Source organism: Pan troglodytes, chromosome 22, assembly GCF_028858775.2.
Source record: "Pan troglodytes isolate AG18354 chromosome 22, NHGRI_mPanTro3-v2.0_pri, whole genome shotgun sequence".
NCBI classification, from domain to species: domain Eukaryota; kingdom Metazoa; phylum Chordata; class Mammalia; order Primates; family Hominidae; genus Pan; species Pan troglodytes.
This window is the reverse complement of record NC_072420.2, coordinates 19,434,150-19,452,564: the sequence shown is the minus strand read 5'-3', so window position 1 is coordinate 19,452,564 and position 18,415 is coordinate 19,434,150. Positions and strand designations below refer to the sequence as shown.

General features: G+C 33.5%; 1 protein-coding gene across 4 annotated transcripts in view; it reads left to right on the top strand.

Moving 5' to 3' along the window:
• TMPRSS15 (transmembrane serine protease 15) overlaps window positions 1-18,415 on the top strand; it is a 214,670-nt gene that overhangs the window by 104,523 nt on the left and 91,732 nt on the right. For all 4 annotated transcript variants that reach the window (XM_063803339.1, XM_063803340.1, NM_001428064.1 and 1 more), the window contains 3 exons: window positions 360-395; window positions 7,026-7,157; window positions 14,010-14,118. In XM_063803339.1, coding sequence (XP_063659409.1) covers window positions 360-395; window positions 7,026-7,157; window positions 14,010-14,118 — 277 coding nt within the window. The remainder of the gene's footprint in view (window positions 1-359; window positions 396-7,025; window positions 7,158-14,009; window positions 14,119-18,415) is intronic.

Below are 18,415 nucleotides of genomic sequence, written 5' to 3'. Positions count from 1 at the left end.
ACTTCTCTTTCATATAACATCAAATTAACCTGGAACATTTACGTCTATGGTCATTATGAGATTAATGAATCCTCGCATTTAGTTACTGATCATTGAATAACCTTGTCTTCTTTAGTTAGAAAATAAAAGAGGAGTTAAAAATCTAAAAACCTCTGTGCTACAACTCTAAAAATCATCGAAAACATAAAAGATTTATTTTTAAATCCAAATACAAATGACATACTTCTAAATGGACACTAATAATTCGTAATAACTTTTAAAATTCTTAGGTTAATTATTATACAGAATGAATATACAATAAATTCCTGGTAATTAGTTTAAAATAGGTAATAATTATTTTAATATAATTTATTTTTCAGACAAGCTAACAACCACCAGTCATCTGGCAACTCCAGGTCAGTTTGAATAATATTATTATTATTTTTTGAAAGAAAGTTTTCTCGTACATTTTATTTTAGGCCTCTGAGAAGTCTCTGATGCCTTAGCAATAAATATTGTGCCTATTTTATAGACAAGAAATCAAGAGCATAAAAGTCTGCAGTTTTAGCCCTGGATTTCACCAAAGTAAACAACATATTTAGGGCTAATGCCTGAGTTCTCAGATTTCACTTCTATCCTCTGTCTATTATTAACAGAACTGTGATTACCTATTGATAAGAATGTCACCAGTAGTATCAAAAGGTTTCAACTAAGGAAGCAGATTTTATCAGATATTAGGGATTTTTTTCCTTTGATTATCATCTCTGCATACAAGTTAGACATGCTTGCTTTCTCCTGTTAACACAGCACTTGTGGCCAAAGCAGAACCAAAGTAGCCTTGGATTCATTCATTCATTCAGGAATTTTTTTTAAGTATCTACTTTGTGCCAACTCTCAGTATGTATCTTTGGTGTGCCAATTTCTCTGTATTTCTAGGAATTGTCTGCTGTGCTTCTGTCAATCAACTAAAATACCTTCTCTGGTCATAACTTAATCTTCATATAAAATGTCCTGGGTGTGTCACTAATCCCTTTAAGTAAATTCAATAAAGACAATATTGTAGATCTTCAGTCAGCTCCCAACAATATCTCTACCATGTTATATTATTAAAATTTACATCAAATATTATATACATAGAGGGAAAACATTTGTAAAATTATAAAAGCCATTCTTGGCAAGGATAAAGGATTCTTGCATAAAAATTGTTGATGTAATATTTGAAAAGCAAAGCAATACATGAATCAATCAAAATGCTTTAGGAAACAAGCCATCACAATTCTAAAACCCATAAAGATCTGTTATGATAGAATAAGCCTTTCTGCAGTTGTATTTAGGTTATATCCAAACAGCACCACAACATATTGACAAAAAACAAAAGAAAGCCTGCCACTGAGCCCACATTCCTGTCTGTAATGTGGAAAATTATTTACAGCCTCTCAAATCCCCTTCCAACACACTTTTGAACAAATGCTTTTGGGATTGATAATGGCTAATTCTTTTGGTTTAAAAATAAACTGAATAAGTAAGCTAAATATATTTTGAAAAATGTGCTCCTAAAACCTTGAAAGCCAGTAACAAGTATCCAAATTAATGCCATTTTTCTATTTGTTTATTGGTTCATCAAATGATTAATCTAATTCAAAGTCATTAAGGCCCTCTTAGTTGTATAAAATGTCCTAATAGTAATATGTAGAATGAATTAGGTAGAAACAGTGTTTCAAATAAAGCCAGAAAGCACTGGACTTAAAAGAAGGTTTTCTCCTTTACTATTCTGAAGACATACCTGTTAAAAGTATAAAGAATTGGCTGAAACATCTGCCCAATTTTCTCTGGACAAAGAAGGAAATGATGAATGAGGGGTCAGAGAGCATGGGAAAGTGTGCCACCCATATTTTTCTCTCCTGATGAGTGGAGCAGAAATCTCTTCTACATGTAAACTAAAGAAATGGGGGGCAGTGTACACTTAGCCCTGTCTTTCACATTTTGTATAATTGATAGTCAAAATAAAGATCAACAAGTAACATACATTCTCAATCACTAAAAAGACGTGGGTGAATTCACGCATTACCTAATTTCAACAATCAGTCTATATGTATTCGGCAAGCTATCTAGCCTATTTGAACTTTATATTTATTATCTGAAAAGGAGATTAAAATATATTTCTTAGGGGATGATCATGAGAATTGAAAGAGAGATAATACAGATACCACTGTACCATCGTCAACATGGTGACTCCCACTGAGAAGGAGCAGGAGGAACAATGCCAATGTTAGATCCCTACTCCTTCCCCCTTCTGAGTTTGATGAAACAGAATTGAACAAAACAACTATTTGGATACTTTCTTTAAAAGATTCATAAAAAACCCTAAATTTAAAACACGATTATTATACTGGGTAATGCTCATTTTGATCTGAACTTTTATTTCTCCAAAAAAACTTTGTTTCTAAACATTTTCCGTTATCAGAGACTGTATTGGATTACCTTAATCAATTCTCAAACTATTATTATAAGGTAAGTAGGTGGTGAAATATCATATTCTTTTTCTTATTAGTGAATCCATGTACTACATAAATGCCCAGTCATCCTTGCCGTTTATTCCTCTCATACGGCAAGATACTATGTATTTATAGAAGGGAACGAGGCAATTAAACATGAAAACTGCATTTTCCAAGCAGTAATTTACTATGAATATGCCTTTCAGGGATGTTAAGTTTATTCTCATTTTTATATGCCTGGAAGACAGAGTTTGAGAAAAATCAACAGATGCATGCATCATATACCTGATATTAGTGCCGTTATAAATTCTGCCAAAGAGAATTTTTTGTGATAACGGTACAAAGTCCATGAGGATTGTGCTCTATCATTCAGCTGCTTTTGTTGCCAATTACTTTTAAGCTTTACTAACCCACTTAGAACACTAGAGGAGAAGGACTGGAACTGAGGTGACATTACACAGATTAATTTCTGGAGTGCTACAGCGTGCCTAGAGGGGATGTTTTGGCAATTGCTCCCATGTTTGAGGGCTTCCTACACTACAGCTTGTTCTAGTCCTTTGTTACTTACTGTTACTTACAGCAATAGCCGCAGAAAACAAAAGTTTCACTATCATGGGCTTTCTCAATCTCATAAAAAATGTAATCTTGCTACCATTCCACTATGTGAAAAAGTTTGAGAATTGGAGAAAAAGAATAACTGGTTGATTTAGTGAAAAACATGAAATTGGGCCAAAACAACCCAAGGTAGAATTATGTTCCTCGATTTAATTACTTCAAGACTGAGATGCAGAGATTTTACCTGATACCAAAGGTATTGTGACTTTAGGAATCGTTCTTTTTCTGCATTTGAGAAAAGAACATTTATATATTGCTAAGCACTCTCCTCTAATTTAAGACGTTCCTACTCACATGGTATCAAGACTACTAAAGAATCTTTCTACCAATAATTTCATTTGGATTGAAAAGCCATAGTCTTGCTTACAATAAAATTTTAAAAAATACTAGATTTGTTCTACACAGTAAATGAGAATTTCTGTAAGGTGATATCTATTTTCCAATATAACATAGTGAAATAAAACTGGCCTCTAAAGGCAAACATTCATAGATGAAGATTCTGCTTTTCCTATTGAGTAAGCTATCAGGATCTTGAGCTTAATTTGTCTTAACCAGTTTTGGCCACCAAGTACTATTATCCCTTTTCAAATTGTAGGGACAATAAAAATCTATGATTTCCAAACCATGGTTTCAATTTATCATGTTGTATATAACATCTCTTACAAATTATTTGGAAGGCAAAAAATAATGGATTTTAGTCTTTTTACTCTCCACAATGCCTAGCACAGAGCCTGCTCTCCGTAGGCACAGGAGGTTCCTAATGTCAAATAACTGGAAATTGTTTGGACATTGGATCACTCTGAAATAATCACCTTTGAGTGTATACCTAATTCTTCATGTTACAATATAAATAATTAAAGCCTTCTATTTGCAGAATTCCAAGTAATACTAATCTACTGGTGTATTTTCATAATATGTCAAAAGTTAGTGTCCTGAAGGTAAAATACCACATAGATTACAGAAAACAAGTGCACTTTTTCCCACTGAGTTAATAATGCCTAACATGAAGGAAATTTGATTAGCTTTTAATAAATGAAATCAATTATTATTCTCTTTGTTTACTTTTCTTTAACCAGAATTGATAAACTCCTTTCCTAAAAATTATCTGTTGGGAACACACTTTGGTACAGACTTCTTAGAAAAAAAGAAATATTAGAACAAAAATTAAGTAATGAAATACAAACCAAGTAATACTGAAGTCAATAATTCTAGTTTGAGAGTGCAAAACCATTTAAATTAAACTGGCATCTGGCTGGGTATAACAGCTAATGTTTTAATTGATGATTTTTCTTAGAAATTGTAATAATATATATTCATGTAGGAAATGAAAGAGTGAGAGAAGACTCAGTAAAAATACAATTTGACAAAAATTTTAAAACTCACTACCATTGCATAAGAATTACATTCATATTTTTCATACTAGTTTTAATACAGAAAACTTCTGTTTCCTCCTGGACCAAGTCAGTTGAAGAATGTTTATGAAATAGTTTGGAGAGAGACAGAGTGCAACTTAAAACAATACCTAATATTCCAACTTAAATTCAAAATACGTCCAACTAGACTCAAGTTTCTAACCCCACAATTTGTTCATCTCATAATCACTATTGCGACTAATGGCCATTAGTAACCCAAATGGCCTCTTCAGTAATTCAACTGCCAATTCCTTAGCATCCCATTCTTCACCTCCACTAATCTTGTTCAGAAGCAAATGTAGTCACTGAAGCCCATCAATTTTACCTGTAAAGTAGTAATTGAGTCCACGTCCCATCTCCTCTGCCATTGTGAGAGTTCTAGCCCTCATCTTTCATGTGGGCCATTGAAACTGCTTCTCCAGTGGTCTTATTCAAGTGGTGTTTCACATGGTCCAACAATTGCCTTTATGAAACATGGACTAGTCATATTGCAGATATATGTAAAATCTTCCAATGCCATCGCCTGTTGAAAAGTATTTCTAACACTTAACAAAGATAAAAAGGTTTCCTAGAATCTGGTACCAAACTGCCTTCCTACTATGCCTTCCATAAACATCCCACCATCTATGTTAGTGAGACTCATCTGTTTCTCATATATTGATGTACTTTTCACACATCACTAAATACATTCCATACCTCTCTCCTCCTGGTGCATTTCTAGGTGTACATCAAAAACTAATTGAAATATGACCATTTCTGTAAAAATGTCTTTAATTCTTGCCTTAGAAGGAAACTAATTGCTTAAACTTTGATGCTCCCATAGCACTTTTTAAATCTCTCTTTAAAATATAATTTGTACATAAACAATTTCCCCCCACTTAACTTGAAGCTTCATAAAAAGAGAGAGGCTCTGCCTTACTCATTCTTTTATCTGTGTCTCTTAAAATTCCATGACAAAAATGTGTACAGAATAAATACTTGTGGGGTCAATAAATGATTATTCATGAGATCAGTCGAGTCCAAGTGGTATGACTTGCTGGTGTGGTTTTGGGGTCTAATCAAGAGTTCAACAGATACTGAACAGAGATGTGATACATCAGGAAGTGGAGCTCCCATGAGAAGCATTAGGACAGCCAAAGTGATATATGTTCCTAGCTGTATCCCAAATTCATCTTTGAAATGCTGAATACTTGGAATTCTATTAGCTACTTGTAAAATAAGACACAGTTTTAAGTATAGTGCTTTATTTGGTTTATTTATTTATAAAGCATGTATGAGATTCTATGAAATATTATGTGTTTTCTGGATTAATAACTCAATGGTTAAGGACTTTTGATGAATAGCTCTTAAATATCAACAAATATATGCATTTGAGTTTATTAAATGATATTTTTATTATTATTTATTATTCTCCTACATGGGAGTACTCTATCATTTGAGAATGGCTTTGATCTTTACTCTGTCCTATAATTTTAGATGTTGGGTGTTCCATGAATTTCCCATTGGTTTATATTCATTTTAATTACAGCCAGTTACAAATGTCTAATTTAGTTGTATGTAGACTCAGCAAAAATCTATAAATGTTTTTAATTAAGAAGTAACTTAGTAGATTCATTGACATGGGCATTTTTATTTTCCAATTAATTTTATAGAGCAGAAGGAGAAATTTCAGATTTTCATATTTTGAAAACCCAGCAGATGGCAGTACAGTTCTGGCTTTAAGATTAAGAACAACAACCAAAAAGAAAAAAAAATGCTGATGAGTTAAAGATTTCCAAAACTTTTCACCATCATTGTTGTTATATTCAGAGGCAGAAGTATTCAAATTTCCACACTGGCCTAAAAATTTTTTTTAAAGTCTTTATCTTGTAGGCATATAAGAATATGGCTTATTTTCAGAATTGCTCTTAAACTTCCCAAGTTAATTTCTAGAAGTAAAATGTGTTTCTTGGTGCATCTCTACACTTAAGTTTATGAAAGTGGGGCAAGTGAAGGACAAGTCAGGCTGAGAGGTGCAAGTTTTTCGGATACCCTCCAGAAGATGGCATGAAACCCCGCAGGGGTGTGTTTACAGTGTACCCCCTAAGAATCTCTGACCCAAGGAACAAAGAGATACTGAACAGGAATAGCCATTAGGTTTCTTCATTGTTCAATGTCACAGTGCACTGGGAATTTTAAGTGCTTATCTTACTTTAAAATGACTTTAGTTGGTAAATGTACTCTACAGAATGGAAACCTTGACTTAAGCCACTATATTTTCAAATAATAAGCTTATGAGTAAATGAAGTGGCTGCTAGATGTTGCAGATGATGTGATAAGCTTTCCAAAATTGCCCCACATGAAATTTCAAAATTTAAAATGCTCTAATTTTACAAATGATTGATTTGCAAATGAAATAAATATTCCTGTGGCAGTTGAAGAACATACTTATAAGTAAGAACCCCAGTGGCAAAAAGGCCTATTAAATATTTAAACATTGTACATATCTCATCAATTGGAAATTAATTTCAGTTATTTTTTAAAGGAAATGTCTCCATAGAGTGCCTGCCTGGTTCAAGTCCTTGTACTGATGCTCTAACGTGTATAAAAGCTGATTTATTTTGTGATGGAGAAGTAAACTGTCCAGATGGTTCTGACGAAGACAATAAAATGTGTGGTAAGTTCTCCCCCCTACTCTCTCCCCTTCTGTTTTATCCTCCCTCACTGTAGACACACACACACACACACACACACACACACACACACATTCTAATCTCAAATACCTGAAACTACTGAAGAATGAGCTATTTAAATAGCTATTTTTAAAATATAATACAAAATCTTAAAATAATTGTATTAATATTTTCCTAAACTTTATAAATAATATTAAAGATATTAATTAATTAAACAGAATTCCATTTGATCACTACAGAAAGGGAGATGTGATTAACAATGTCTGTCATAAACGTGGGGATGGGTGTTGCTAAATTTTCGTCTCTTCTCTATATTAAACTAATCCAAACTATTATTAATTTGACTTCTTTGATAGACATTCTCACTTCTTACTAATGGTTTTCATGTTTTTTCACTATCATATCAGTCTTTTTCTTTCAACATTTTAACAGTACCTAACTCAATGAGCACCATATTAAAATTCTGACTGTTCCTTTTATTTGCCTCTTGTAGTTCTATAAATAGTAGAAATAAGATATGAATAAGAACTTAATGCCTCATAAGTAAAACTTCTGTGTTTCATTTGTATATTTTGGCATTTTTTGAGTGTTAATGACAATAACATTATTTTACCATTATTATTACTATTTGACACTTAAGTAGCAGTTACCATATACCAAGCATGGCTCTAGTTGATTTAAACATGTTTACTCTTTTACTTATTTCTTCATTTCATAGCTGGATTCCACTTAGAAAAGTTTACTAGAAAGCAGCATCTAAATAGGTAATTTGTTTCTGTGTGTAACACATTTAAGAAGATTTCCACATAGAACTACAGTAGTTCTCCCTTATTAGTGGTTTCCACAGTTTCAGCTACCTGCTGTCAACCACAGGGCACAACAGTAAATGGAAAATTCCAGAAATAAACAATGTATAAGTATAAAATTGCACATCATTCTGAGTATTGTTATAATTGTTCTATTTTATTAGTGATTATTGCTGTTAATCTCCTATGGTAGGTGTGTATGTATAGGAAAAAACATAGTAGATATAGGGTTCAGTACTATCCATGGTTCAGGCATCCACTGGAGGTCTTAGAAAATATCCCCTGTGGATAAGGGGAGACTGCTGACTTTGGATAAGTCTAACTGATATTTTGTTTTATTTAACAGAAAGTATTAACTGCATATTTTTTGGTATGGCTTATAATCAGTTTTAAAACTGACTATAAATACAGTTAGTGCCCAAAGTGTGTTAAAGACCGTAGTTACTATTTGCTACACTTTTCTATTATTTGTTACACTTTTCTCATCTTGCTTGATAGTAATTAAAGATGAATATTCTAATAACGACCAAAGTTTTAAAAGCTACCTATCCACTTAGTACACATTTTAAAAGCCAGGCATTTGGTCTGTTTCCCGGTACCAACTCAATGAAAGGCAACTCTACTACAGAGATTTCCACTAAGCAATCCCGATGCAAATGTTCTTGGATAAAATTCAGACCTTTAAAGTTTAACTACAGACTTTGAAGTACACTCAGAACATATTGGAAGAAAGTGCAGGCTGCAGAATATTTTTAATCTATTTTATATAACTAAGTTACTCAAAGAAGAAGAAAGCAATGTTCTTGCTTTGCTATGGCTTTCAGGCATTTTCCAAAATCTTTTCAGGGAGAATATGATGCAAGTGTGCCATCATGAGGTAACAAAGGTGATGCTGATTTCTGTTTCAAAAATAATAGTGTATGTCAACTTAGACACATGGCTTTAAGCCAATATAATGATGATCAATATCCTTAAATAGAGGAAAAGGCATAACTACCAAAATATATGAATCAAATAATTGAAAAATGTACTGCACCTATTATTTTGTTATTATGCTCATGGAGTTCATAATTTTCATGATGAACTAATATCAGTGCATATAAAAATGAACCATAGGAATATCATGTAAGTGTGATAATTTGTCCTAAAATAAGTTTTAATGCTATGAATCATTTTTATGAGCCACTCTAAACTCAGGAGATGAGCCTCAGTATTAGAATGGAAGTAATTATCTTAATTTGCTTTAAAAACATAGTCAAACTGGGTTGTTACTTTTTAGTAACATGAAGATTTTTTGTTAATTGAACCTTAGTAGTGACCAGCCTTTCATGTCACTAACTCTCTCAAGCTTACACACCGTCACTTTCCATTTTCTTGATTTTATTTTTGTTGTTGTTGTTTAAGTAAGTATTGTATCTATTTTGGTAAATAAATTCGAATTATTTGTGGGATAATATTGTTTAAATCAATCAATGAATCTATTTTTATCCAGAGAGAATTTAAGAGTACAAGTTGCTTTATTCATTTTAAGTTGCTTCATTCATTGATCATGGTGAGCCCACAAGCCTAATGACTTTCAGCACCAGCTCAAACTTCCAGCAGCATTATTTCCACCTGAAAGCCACTGTCCATCAATCTATATTCATGGAAAAATTTATAAAACGAATTTAAGAGAATTTTTCCCATATGAAGTTTACCTTTACTCTCTCTCTCTCTTATCGATTTGTTTACTTTTTTGCTCCAGCTGTGAGCTCTAATTCTGGTTTGTGTTATTGATAGTCATCTTAACATTGTCTTCCTCATGCAACTTCCTCTTTTAGTCTTTAGTTATTTAGGTTTGCACACTTACAGCTGACTATAGCTGAAACAAGATTTCTTTAAATTGTTTTCGTCTTCTGATTAGAATTACATCAGCAGGAAAGTTCACTTTTTAGCTGACCTATGAAAAGGAAAGATGCTGATTCACAGCCTTTAAGCCAATGCTTAACTCTTTGGAAGTTGGCAAGTGTTCTCATAGTTTGCATGCCTCACGTGTATATGCATAATACAGCTTGGTGAGTGAGCATAGATCATGTTTGATTTATATATCCTGGAGATTTGAATGCCATGAGCAAAGACACAATTAGTGAATATTCAGCCAGCAGAGGGAGTTCTTCGTGGGTCCTAAGTGCTTACCCTTATGTGTTGCATCCTATTACAGGCAACATTTCTGATAGTGCAATCGAATGGCTGCTATAATTTGACAGGCTCATTTATCTTCTACTTAGATCTTTTTTTCTGATGCTGCACTAGAAAGCACTGCACAGTCTAATAAGTCACAATCCTAAACACCTAGTCATCCTACTCATCCACAACTGGGTCATATATTTTTTCCTGAAAACCTATCCTGCTTCATTCATGGTCATTTGCACTATCAGGTTCTCCAGAAACATCCTGAAATTAAATGAAAAAAATGTATAAGAAAGTGCCTTACACAAGCCTCTGTCTTGAAAAGATAATATTTTGGCATTCTGAGCGTTGCTATTAGAAATACTTCAATACTACTGTAATTTTATTTTAAATACATTTAGGAATATTCTCTATATTTGCTTGAATGCAGGAATTGACTAGAGCCTCGTTAGAGCAGAATTTGACCTGTGGAGTATCCATTCCCACTAAAACTTAGTAACATGATAGAATACTGAACAGGAAAATTGATCATATTCTTTAGGACAGGCTAAATACTATGATAAACAATCTTAACAATAACAGTTTATTTATCACCTATATCACGGTGCAAGAAAGATGGCAAAGGGTTGTGCTCTAGGCATTCAGGATGCCTGCTCCTTACTTGCCACTCTCTCTGCCCCCAGAGTCCTCTACTGGATCCTTCACAACCAGCTGACTGACAAAGGAAGAATGTTACAGATATGTTCAGAAACCATATTTGGAAATAGACACAGTGACTTTTACAATCGTTCATTGGCCAACTCAGTCACACGACCTTATCTGACTCCAAGGGATATGGGGAAGTGTAGTTTAGTCATGTGCTCAGGAAAGAACTGAAAGAGGGTTTGTCAAACATAGAACCATCTTTGAAACTAGAGACGTAACATGGCTTTCTGGAAATCATGAATCACATTGTGCAGCGCAAAGCTGTTGATACCTTTCCCAAAAAAATGCGTAGTGAACAGGTGGGAAAAATGACTAAAATTTTATCAGCTTTACAAACAGGTTTTTACAAATGCTTAAAGGGATCTTGTTTTGTTCCCTTTCTCTCTCTGTGTGTGTCTCTTTTGCATCCTCCTATTTGTTCTGGAATATTATTGCAAATGTGATCTGTATTCTAACTTTAAGAACATTGAAAAAGATGGAAATCTTTAAAAAATTTTCTGTTTCTTCTTTTATTTATGCTTTCCCCCCTGCTTTTCAGTTCAAAGAGTGGGTGATGTCATTGCGATAGTGATAGATGTATATATATGTTGTGATATTAGGCAATATACCACAGTATGCTCTAGAATAAGGCTGCCTTGCTTTAAATTGTTGCTTGTAAGCTAGGAGGCCTTATGGTTATTATTTAACCCATATGTGCCTCAGTTTCCCCCATAACATCATAGAGTTGTTATGCAAATTACATTCATACATATATAATAGCTTTAGAAAATGACCGGCACATAGTAAACACTCTATAAATGTTGGCAGTTATATTTTAGCACTGATAAGATTGAGCACCCTACCTCATTGCTTCCTAAGTATTGTAACTCAAATATAAACTTTACAATAGCAGTAGACTTTACTACACTGTCTACAATCTTTGAGTCCATGTTATTTCTCGACAAACTGTGATTTAAAAGCTTTATATACCACATAAAATGCAAGCAAATGCCATTTTTGTTTTTATGGTCTTTGAATCTAAGGCATTAATTGCCCTGCTTGTTTGGCATGGTTTACAGTGGAAAAGAGCGTTGAAGGTGAGAAAAGAGATTTGCTTTTACAACTGGAAAATTATTTAGCAAGTCATTAAAAAGTCACATATTTTACTATCTATCTTCAAATCATGACAAATTAGCCTTAATTTTCTTTGTTTGTTGCAGTAATCATTATGCATAAGGCAATTCAGTTAACTCAACAAACCACTATTTTTCTTTCTTTCCTGTGATCTGTGCCGGATTGTTCAGAATTTAATCCTTGCTTCTTGACTTATTATCTTTTCTTTTCTTATTTTCGTTCTTTTTTTCTTCTGGAAATCAGGTTACCAAATCATAAGCTAATGAATTAATTCCTAGGCCATTGTTTTTAAGCAGACTTTGAATAATAAACTTAAGTTACCAAAGTAAATTTTTATGCACCTGAAAAAATATATATACCAAAAAAATAGCAAAAACCCAATAAACACATGATATTTTTATCAAGATTTCTATTTGCTATCTAATTTTTAATGTATTTATTTTATATACATAAAATATTTTGTCATAAAATAGCTTGTATTATGTAATTTGATAGAATCACTTTATAATTTTACGATGAGCTTTTTCATAGCTCAGTTTAGAATTAGCTTATTCTAAACACTCAGATTCCGAAAACGGCAAATTAATTTTGACATATTACTTTGATTTTTCTAACCTCCATTAATGTTTCTCCGTATGAAGAATTTTTAATCTATGCAGAGAAAAAGACACATTGTAAGGGTCATAATTTTAGAATATTGTGTCAACATAACCAAGTAACTAACTAGAAGGAAAATAATGTAAGAAAGACTAAAAGTCGTGAAAATCAGGGTGGATTTTTGCATATACTATACATAGCAAGTGTATGAAAAAAACAAAAATCTCTAAGTTATGGCTCCTGGTTCATGCCTTCAAGAAGATTTTAATCTAGTTGGAATCTATTCAGATATAAATTAAAGGCAACTAATAATGCATGACATTAAGGAGAGGTTCATGAAATAAATCTACTATGAAAACCAAAAGAGGAAAATGAGTAATTATGGAAAGCAAAAGGCTTAATCAGGAGTATTGAATGAAAATATAGAAAACATTGAACTGGTTATCTCCCAAAGGAGCAAGAGTAATGAACTTTAAAAGATGGACTAACAGATTTGTTGGATGGAATTCTGTACAGGCCACTAGTACCATCATTTTCCTGGCCTTATTCTAATCTTTTTCAAGAAAACATAGCACTTTGTACATATATTTGAAATTCACCTAGCTCCAATTTAATTATAGAAATAAGACAAAAAATGACTAGTTATTTGTCTGAACTGGCAGTTTTCAATTCAGATATATTTATTTCCTTGCAAATATGGAAGAATACACTTAAAGTGCAGCTTAGGGAAGGGTGTTTAGAAAGACAATGCTTTTGGGCATGGCGCAGTGGCTCACGCCTGTAATCCCAGCATTTTGGGAGTCCTAGGAGTGCAGATCACCTATGGTCAGGAGATCGAGACCAGCCTGGCCAACATGGTGAAACCGCGTCTCTACTAAAAATACAAAAATTATCCGGGCGTGGTGACCGCCGCCTGTAATCCCAGCTACTCCGGAGGCTGAGGCAGGAGAATCACTTGAACACAGGAGGCCGTGAGCCGAGATCGCGCCGTTGCATTCCAGCACACGCAACAAGAGCGAAACTCTGTCTCAAAAAAAAAAAAAGGAAAAAAGAGAAAGAAGAGAAAGAAAGAGAGAGAGAGAAGGAAGCAAGGAAGGAAGGAAGGAAGGAAGGAAGGAAAAAGAGAGAGAGAAAGAGAAAGAAAGAGAGAAAAGGAAGGAAAGAAGGAAGGAAGGGAGGGAGGGAAGGAAGGAAGGAAGGAAGGGAAAAGGAAGGAGAAAGAGAGAGAGAAAGAGAGAAAGAAAATTTTTCTAAAATATTTCACGATATGATGTGTGTGAGTATTTGAACATGGCTAATAGGTTTCAAACATGAAATCTTACTATCATTTCAGTTTTATAAAATAGCCTTGTCCAGGTTTTGCCATGAATATTCTGTGAAATGTTTTGCAGCCAATTTGAATCCCGAGATTGTTTTTGTCTAACATTAATTGGCATCGTTTTGCAGCCACAGTTTGTGATGGAAGATTTCTGTTAACTGGATCATCTGGGTCTTTCCAGGCTACTCATTATCCAAAACCTTCTGAAACAAGTGTTGTCTGCCAGTGGATCATACGGTAATACAAGATCTTATCTTTTCTGTTCTTAAGTCATAAAGCGTTTTTCTGATGCAACGTCTTATTGCTTTCAGTAGTTTTTTAAAGAATCATTGTTTTCATTAACTATGAAGCAAAAACCTCCCAACTGAAAAACTGTACAAAAAACTATACTACCATTTTTAACCTTTTAAAAAGCTATTCTGCGCTATGAACAATACTGTCTAATAAGTGGGGTCATCTCATTGGGTTCTGAAGCAAGTTTATTTTTCTGTGGTGGACATTATTCATGTGCGGCCAGGCAAACAACATACATGTATGTCTGTGTATCGTGAGAAGTAGAATTTCGCATCTTCTGCATTTGTCTATAAAATATTTTCTTTCTCATTTTGCTGCTTACCATGTGGAAATCTCTAAAGGTGTGATTCAGTTACAGCAGATTAAGAGCAGGGAACAGCCTCTATACATGTCTTTCTTACTATATCTTGAAAGACATTTGGATCAGTCAATATGTATTTCACCTCCACATTCTTAATTCAATTAACCAACCCAATCATGAAGATAATCAAAATAATTAGGCTGCTGATAGCTGATCTACCTTAAAGTTTACCTAAGCATTTTCATAGACAAGGAACACCTTAAGTTCCTTCCGGATATTCCAAGGATAAAAAGAATTTGTATTCACATAAATATAAGAGATCCTGAAATAAACTTATTAAAACTCTTAAAAGTAGGACTTCTTATAGCCTTAAATATGTTAACATGCAATGTAAGTCTCCAATGAAAACTTTCTTGTTAAAATACTGAATATTTCCCCAACAGAGCATGCAGAATAAGTGCTCCATAGAATTCACTATGAAAAATTATATTCTAATTAGTTCATTTCTATTAATAGCTAGATGGGATTATGGTTTACCAGTCTGACCTATAGTATAATTTTAATCATTCTGATTATATTGATGATGATTGATATTGATGATTACATTTATGATAGATTATATTGACATATAATAGCTGATTAAAGAAAGTTAAAAGTCAGAGCCTCAGGTTCTTGCCAAACAGTATGAAATGGCCCAATAACTAATCACCCAGGTAGACATATCCCAGAGAGGAGATGTGAGAAAAAGATTGTTCTATACACACTTACTTGGCATTGTTCAAGGAAAGAAGAATATCCCTTTATTTTTTATTTCGATTTGGAGTGCAGCCCCTTGAGAGATATGTAATATAACTAAAAACACAATTTCCTTTGTTTCCTGCTCTAGATAACATGCAATTGGTGTGTCAAAAATAAGACTATGAATTAAAAATGGAAGTTCTAAGTAATTCTTGCCAATTGAAAAATTAACCAAGTTGGAGAATATTGTTTTCAACCTACATTTGTATGTGTTTATATATCTATATAAAGCATTTTTCTGATGCAGAAACACACACACACACATAATCACTTCAAACTTAAAAGAAGCATTTATAAATGTCTATTAGCATTGGTCATTAGGAAAATAAAATATTAACTCTAGCACTTATTTAAAATGTCAATAGAAAGCTGTAGAAAATCTTAAATATCTTTCACTGAAAATGGAAAGAATGTAACTAATCTGCATAATTGGGTACACAACTATTTTTTATGCAATCTTTGAAATTTTATTAATACCAAATAAAAATAATTTAATTGCTAAGTTCACTTCTTAATAAAGACAGGTCACATTTAGAGGGTTTATGAGCAGAACACACAATAAACTTTTGCTGTAATGATAATGTCCTTTACGCAAAAATTATCCTATATTAATTAAAAATTTTATGGCCCTATTGTTTTTAGTTTCTTTCCATTACTTAATTTTTGAAACTATTTTAAGAAATCTATGATTGATAAATGGATTATTTTAAAAACCTGAAGAACCTAAGATGTTACCCCAAAACAGTGTACTTTATGCTAAAATGATGATTTAATTAATCACACAAATAATCTATTTTTTCTCAAAGCTGATTATTATATTAGTGATGCATTGTACCAAATAGTTGTTTTCTTTCCCAATAGTGATCAGATGAGACTAAAGACAATAATTTTTCTATAAGGTTTAAGATCAATTAAATATAGGAGAAATGTTTAAGATGCAATTAAACTATATTTTGAGCAGGACCAGCTCATCCTTTGAATTACATTAAGACCACAGTTAGCATACAGCCAATAGTTAAGAATATAGTTATTGGAGACAGTTTGTGTGGGTTCAAATCTAACTTCTTCAGATTAAGATCTTCAGATCAAGACCTTCACACATCATCAGATCAAGATGTGTGATCTCAGGCAAATAAGTAAACCTCTTTGACTCCAAATTTCTGTGTCTGTAGAATTCCACATCTCTAAATACTATGTTCAAAGAGGTCATTATTAAATATGATAATGAATGTAAAGTGCTTAGCCACATATTAAATGCTCAATAAAAGTGGTCTATAAAAATATTAACTACTGACACAATAATACAAAGTGTATAAATTAAATTTAAAGAAATTTAATTTAATCCCTTCAAAAAATCAGAAGGTAACTGAAATATCTAATATTATAACAAAATCTGATTATGTTCTCCAATTAATCTTACTTTTATAAATCCCTGTGGTTTTATTGGAAGTGAGTTGAATTTTCTGAATCAGAAGGAGGTGGAAAATCGTCGGCACTTTTTTGTCTCTTCTACCTCCAAATATCTATTTTGGAAAAGCAGAGGTCCTCTGAAAGCAAAGCGTCCTAGGGGGCTCCTCATGCTTGCGTTCCTTAGATTGACAGCTTGAAAACATCAGATGAAAAAACACTCACCATATTCTTGCCCAGGCACACCAGAACTTTAGTTAAGAAATCATCTCTCAAGTCTGCCTATTTCTTCCATCTCTGTCTATTCCAGCTTGACTCCAGATTCTCTAAAGGTCTCACCAGCAGGCTCACTCCCCCAGTCCTTGAACTGACATAACAGAGGCAGAATTTAAACAGCTTCAAACTTAGCTTTACTTTCCTTCTCTGTCTAGTCTGGGATGATCTTCTGCTCTCTCACCTTGATCCCCTTACCTCTGCCGGTGGTTACCAGACATGTCTTAGAGTAGCCATGAGTGTAGCATCTCCTGCATTTACCTATCATACTTCAAGGGCCCTCAAACCTAAGAGCTCATCATAATCGCCCTTGGAGCTTCTCAAAATATACATTCCAAAATACACTCTGGAACTGCTGAATCTGATACCCAGGGCTGAAGTCTATAGGTTTATGCTTTGGGTTTGTTTTTTTTTTAATAACCTACCACCATTCTAACTTTATGTGCCTTACAGCAAACACCAGTAGGTCCAAAAATCTGAGTTTCTGCTTAGTTGTCTTTTAATGCTGCCCTGCTAGTAGCTGCCATTGCACTAACACCAACCCCACTACTTGAAGACTAAACTTCAGCCCTGAACTCCACCCCACTGGCCATAATTATAGTATGGTGTTTGATCAACCTGAGGTCTTGCCACAAATGAACAGTTCTCAACAATGACTTTTAGACTTTCAAAAATTAACTAACTCTGTGAAGAATGTCCTTGATTGCCTTATTGGCCACATTACTGCTGGTGGTGAACCTAAAAGCCAATCTTGCCATGTCCCTGCCTGTAGGCCTTGTTCACTCAGTATCCTCCATGGCCAGAGTCAGAGGCCAGACCACTTCTCAGGGCTCCTGCTTTGCCTTGGAAACTAAATCTCTTAAGTATTACTAGCCTTTTTAATCCTTTCCTGGGTCCATTTGCAGATGATCTAGCCAAACTCATGCCCAAGGTGGCTTAGATGTTTTCTCCCATACACACTTTTGTTTCTTTTAGCCATCTCCCTTCCAAGGGGTTCAGAGAAACTTGGTACTTACAAAGCACTTGGAGGAGTTATTTACATTTCTGATTATAACACTTTAATGAGACAGTGGAGTTGTAAATAGAGGTTTCACTAAGTCTCCCCTCTCTGAAACTATTATCTGAAAATGAAAATAGTTTAAATATCAAATTTAAATTTTCTGATGAACCTGTCACACTTTTCCTTCTATGCTCTTATACCGGCAGCTAGATACATTATTTTTTTATATCAATAGCATGCACTAGTTTCTACAAAGTATTAGATAATACAGGAATGAATGAATTAATCCCTGTCCTTGAGTCATATAAATTCTGTTAGGAAAGACATTTAAGTATGTAAATAACAATTATAGAATATGATAGCTGTCATCTTGATGGTATGAACAATATACATGAATTGTACAATTTAACATAATTAAAATGTTCATACTACCCAAAGTGATGTACAGATCAAATGCAAGC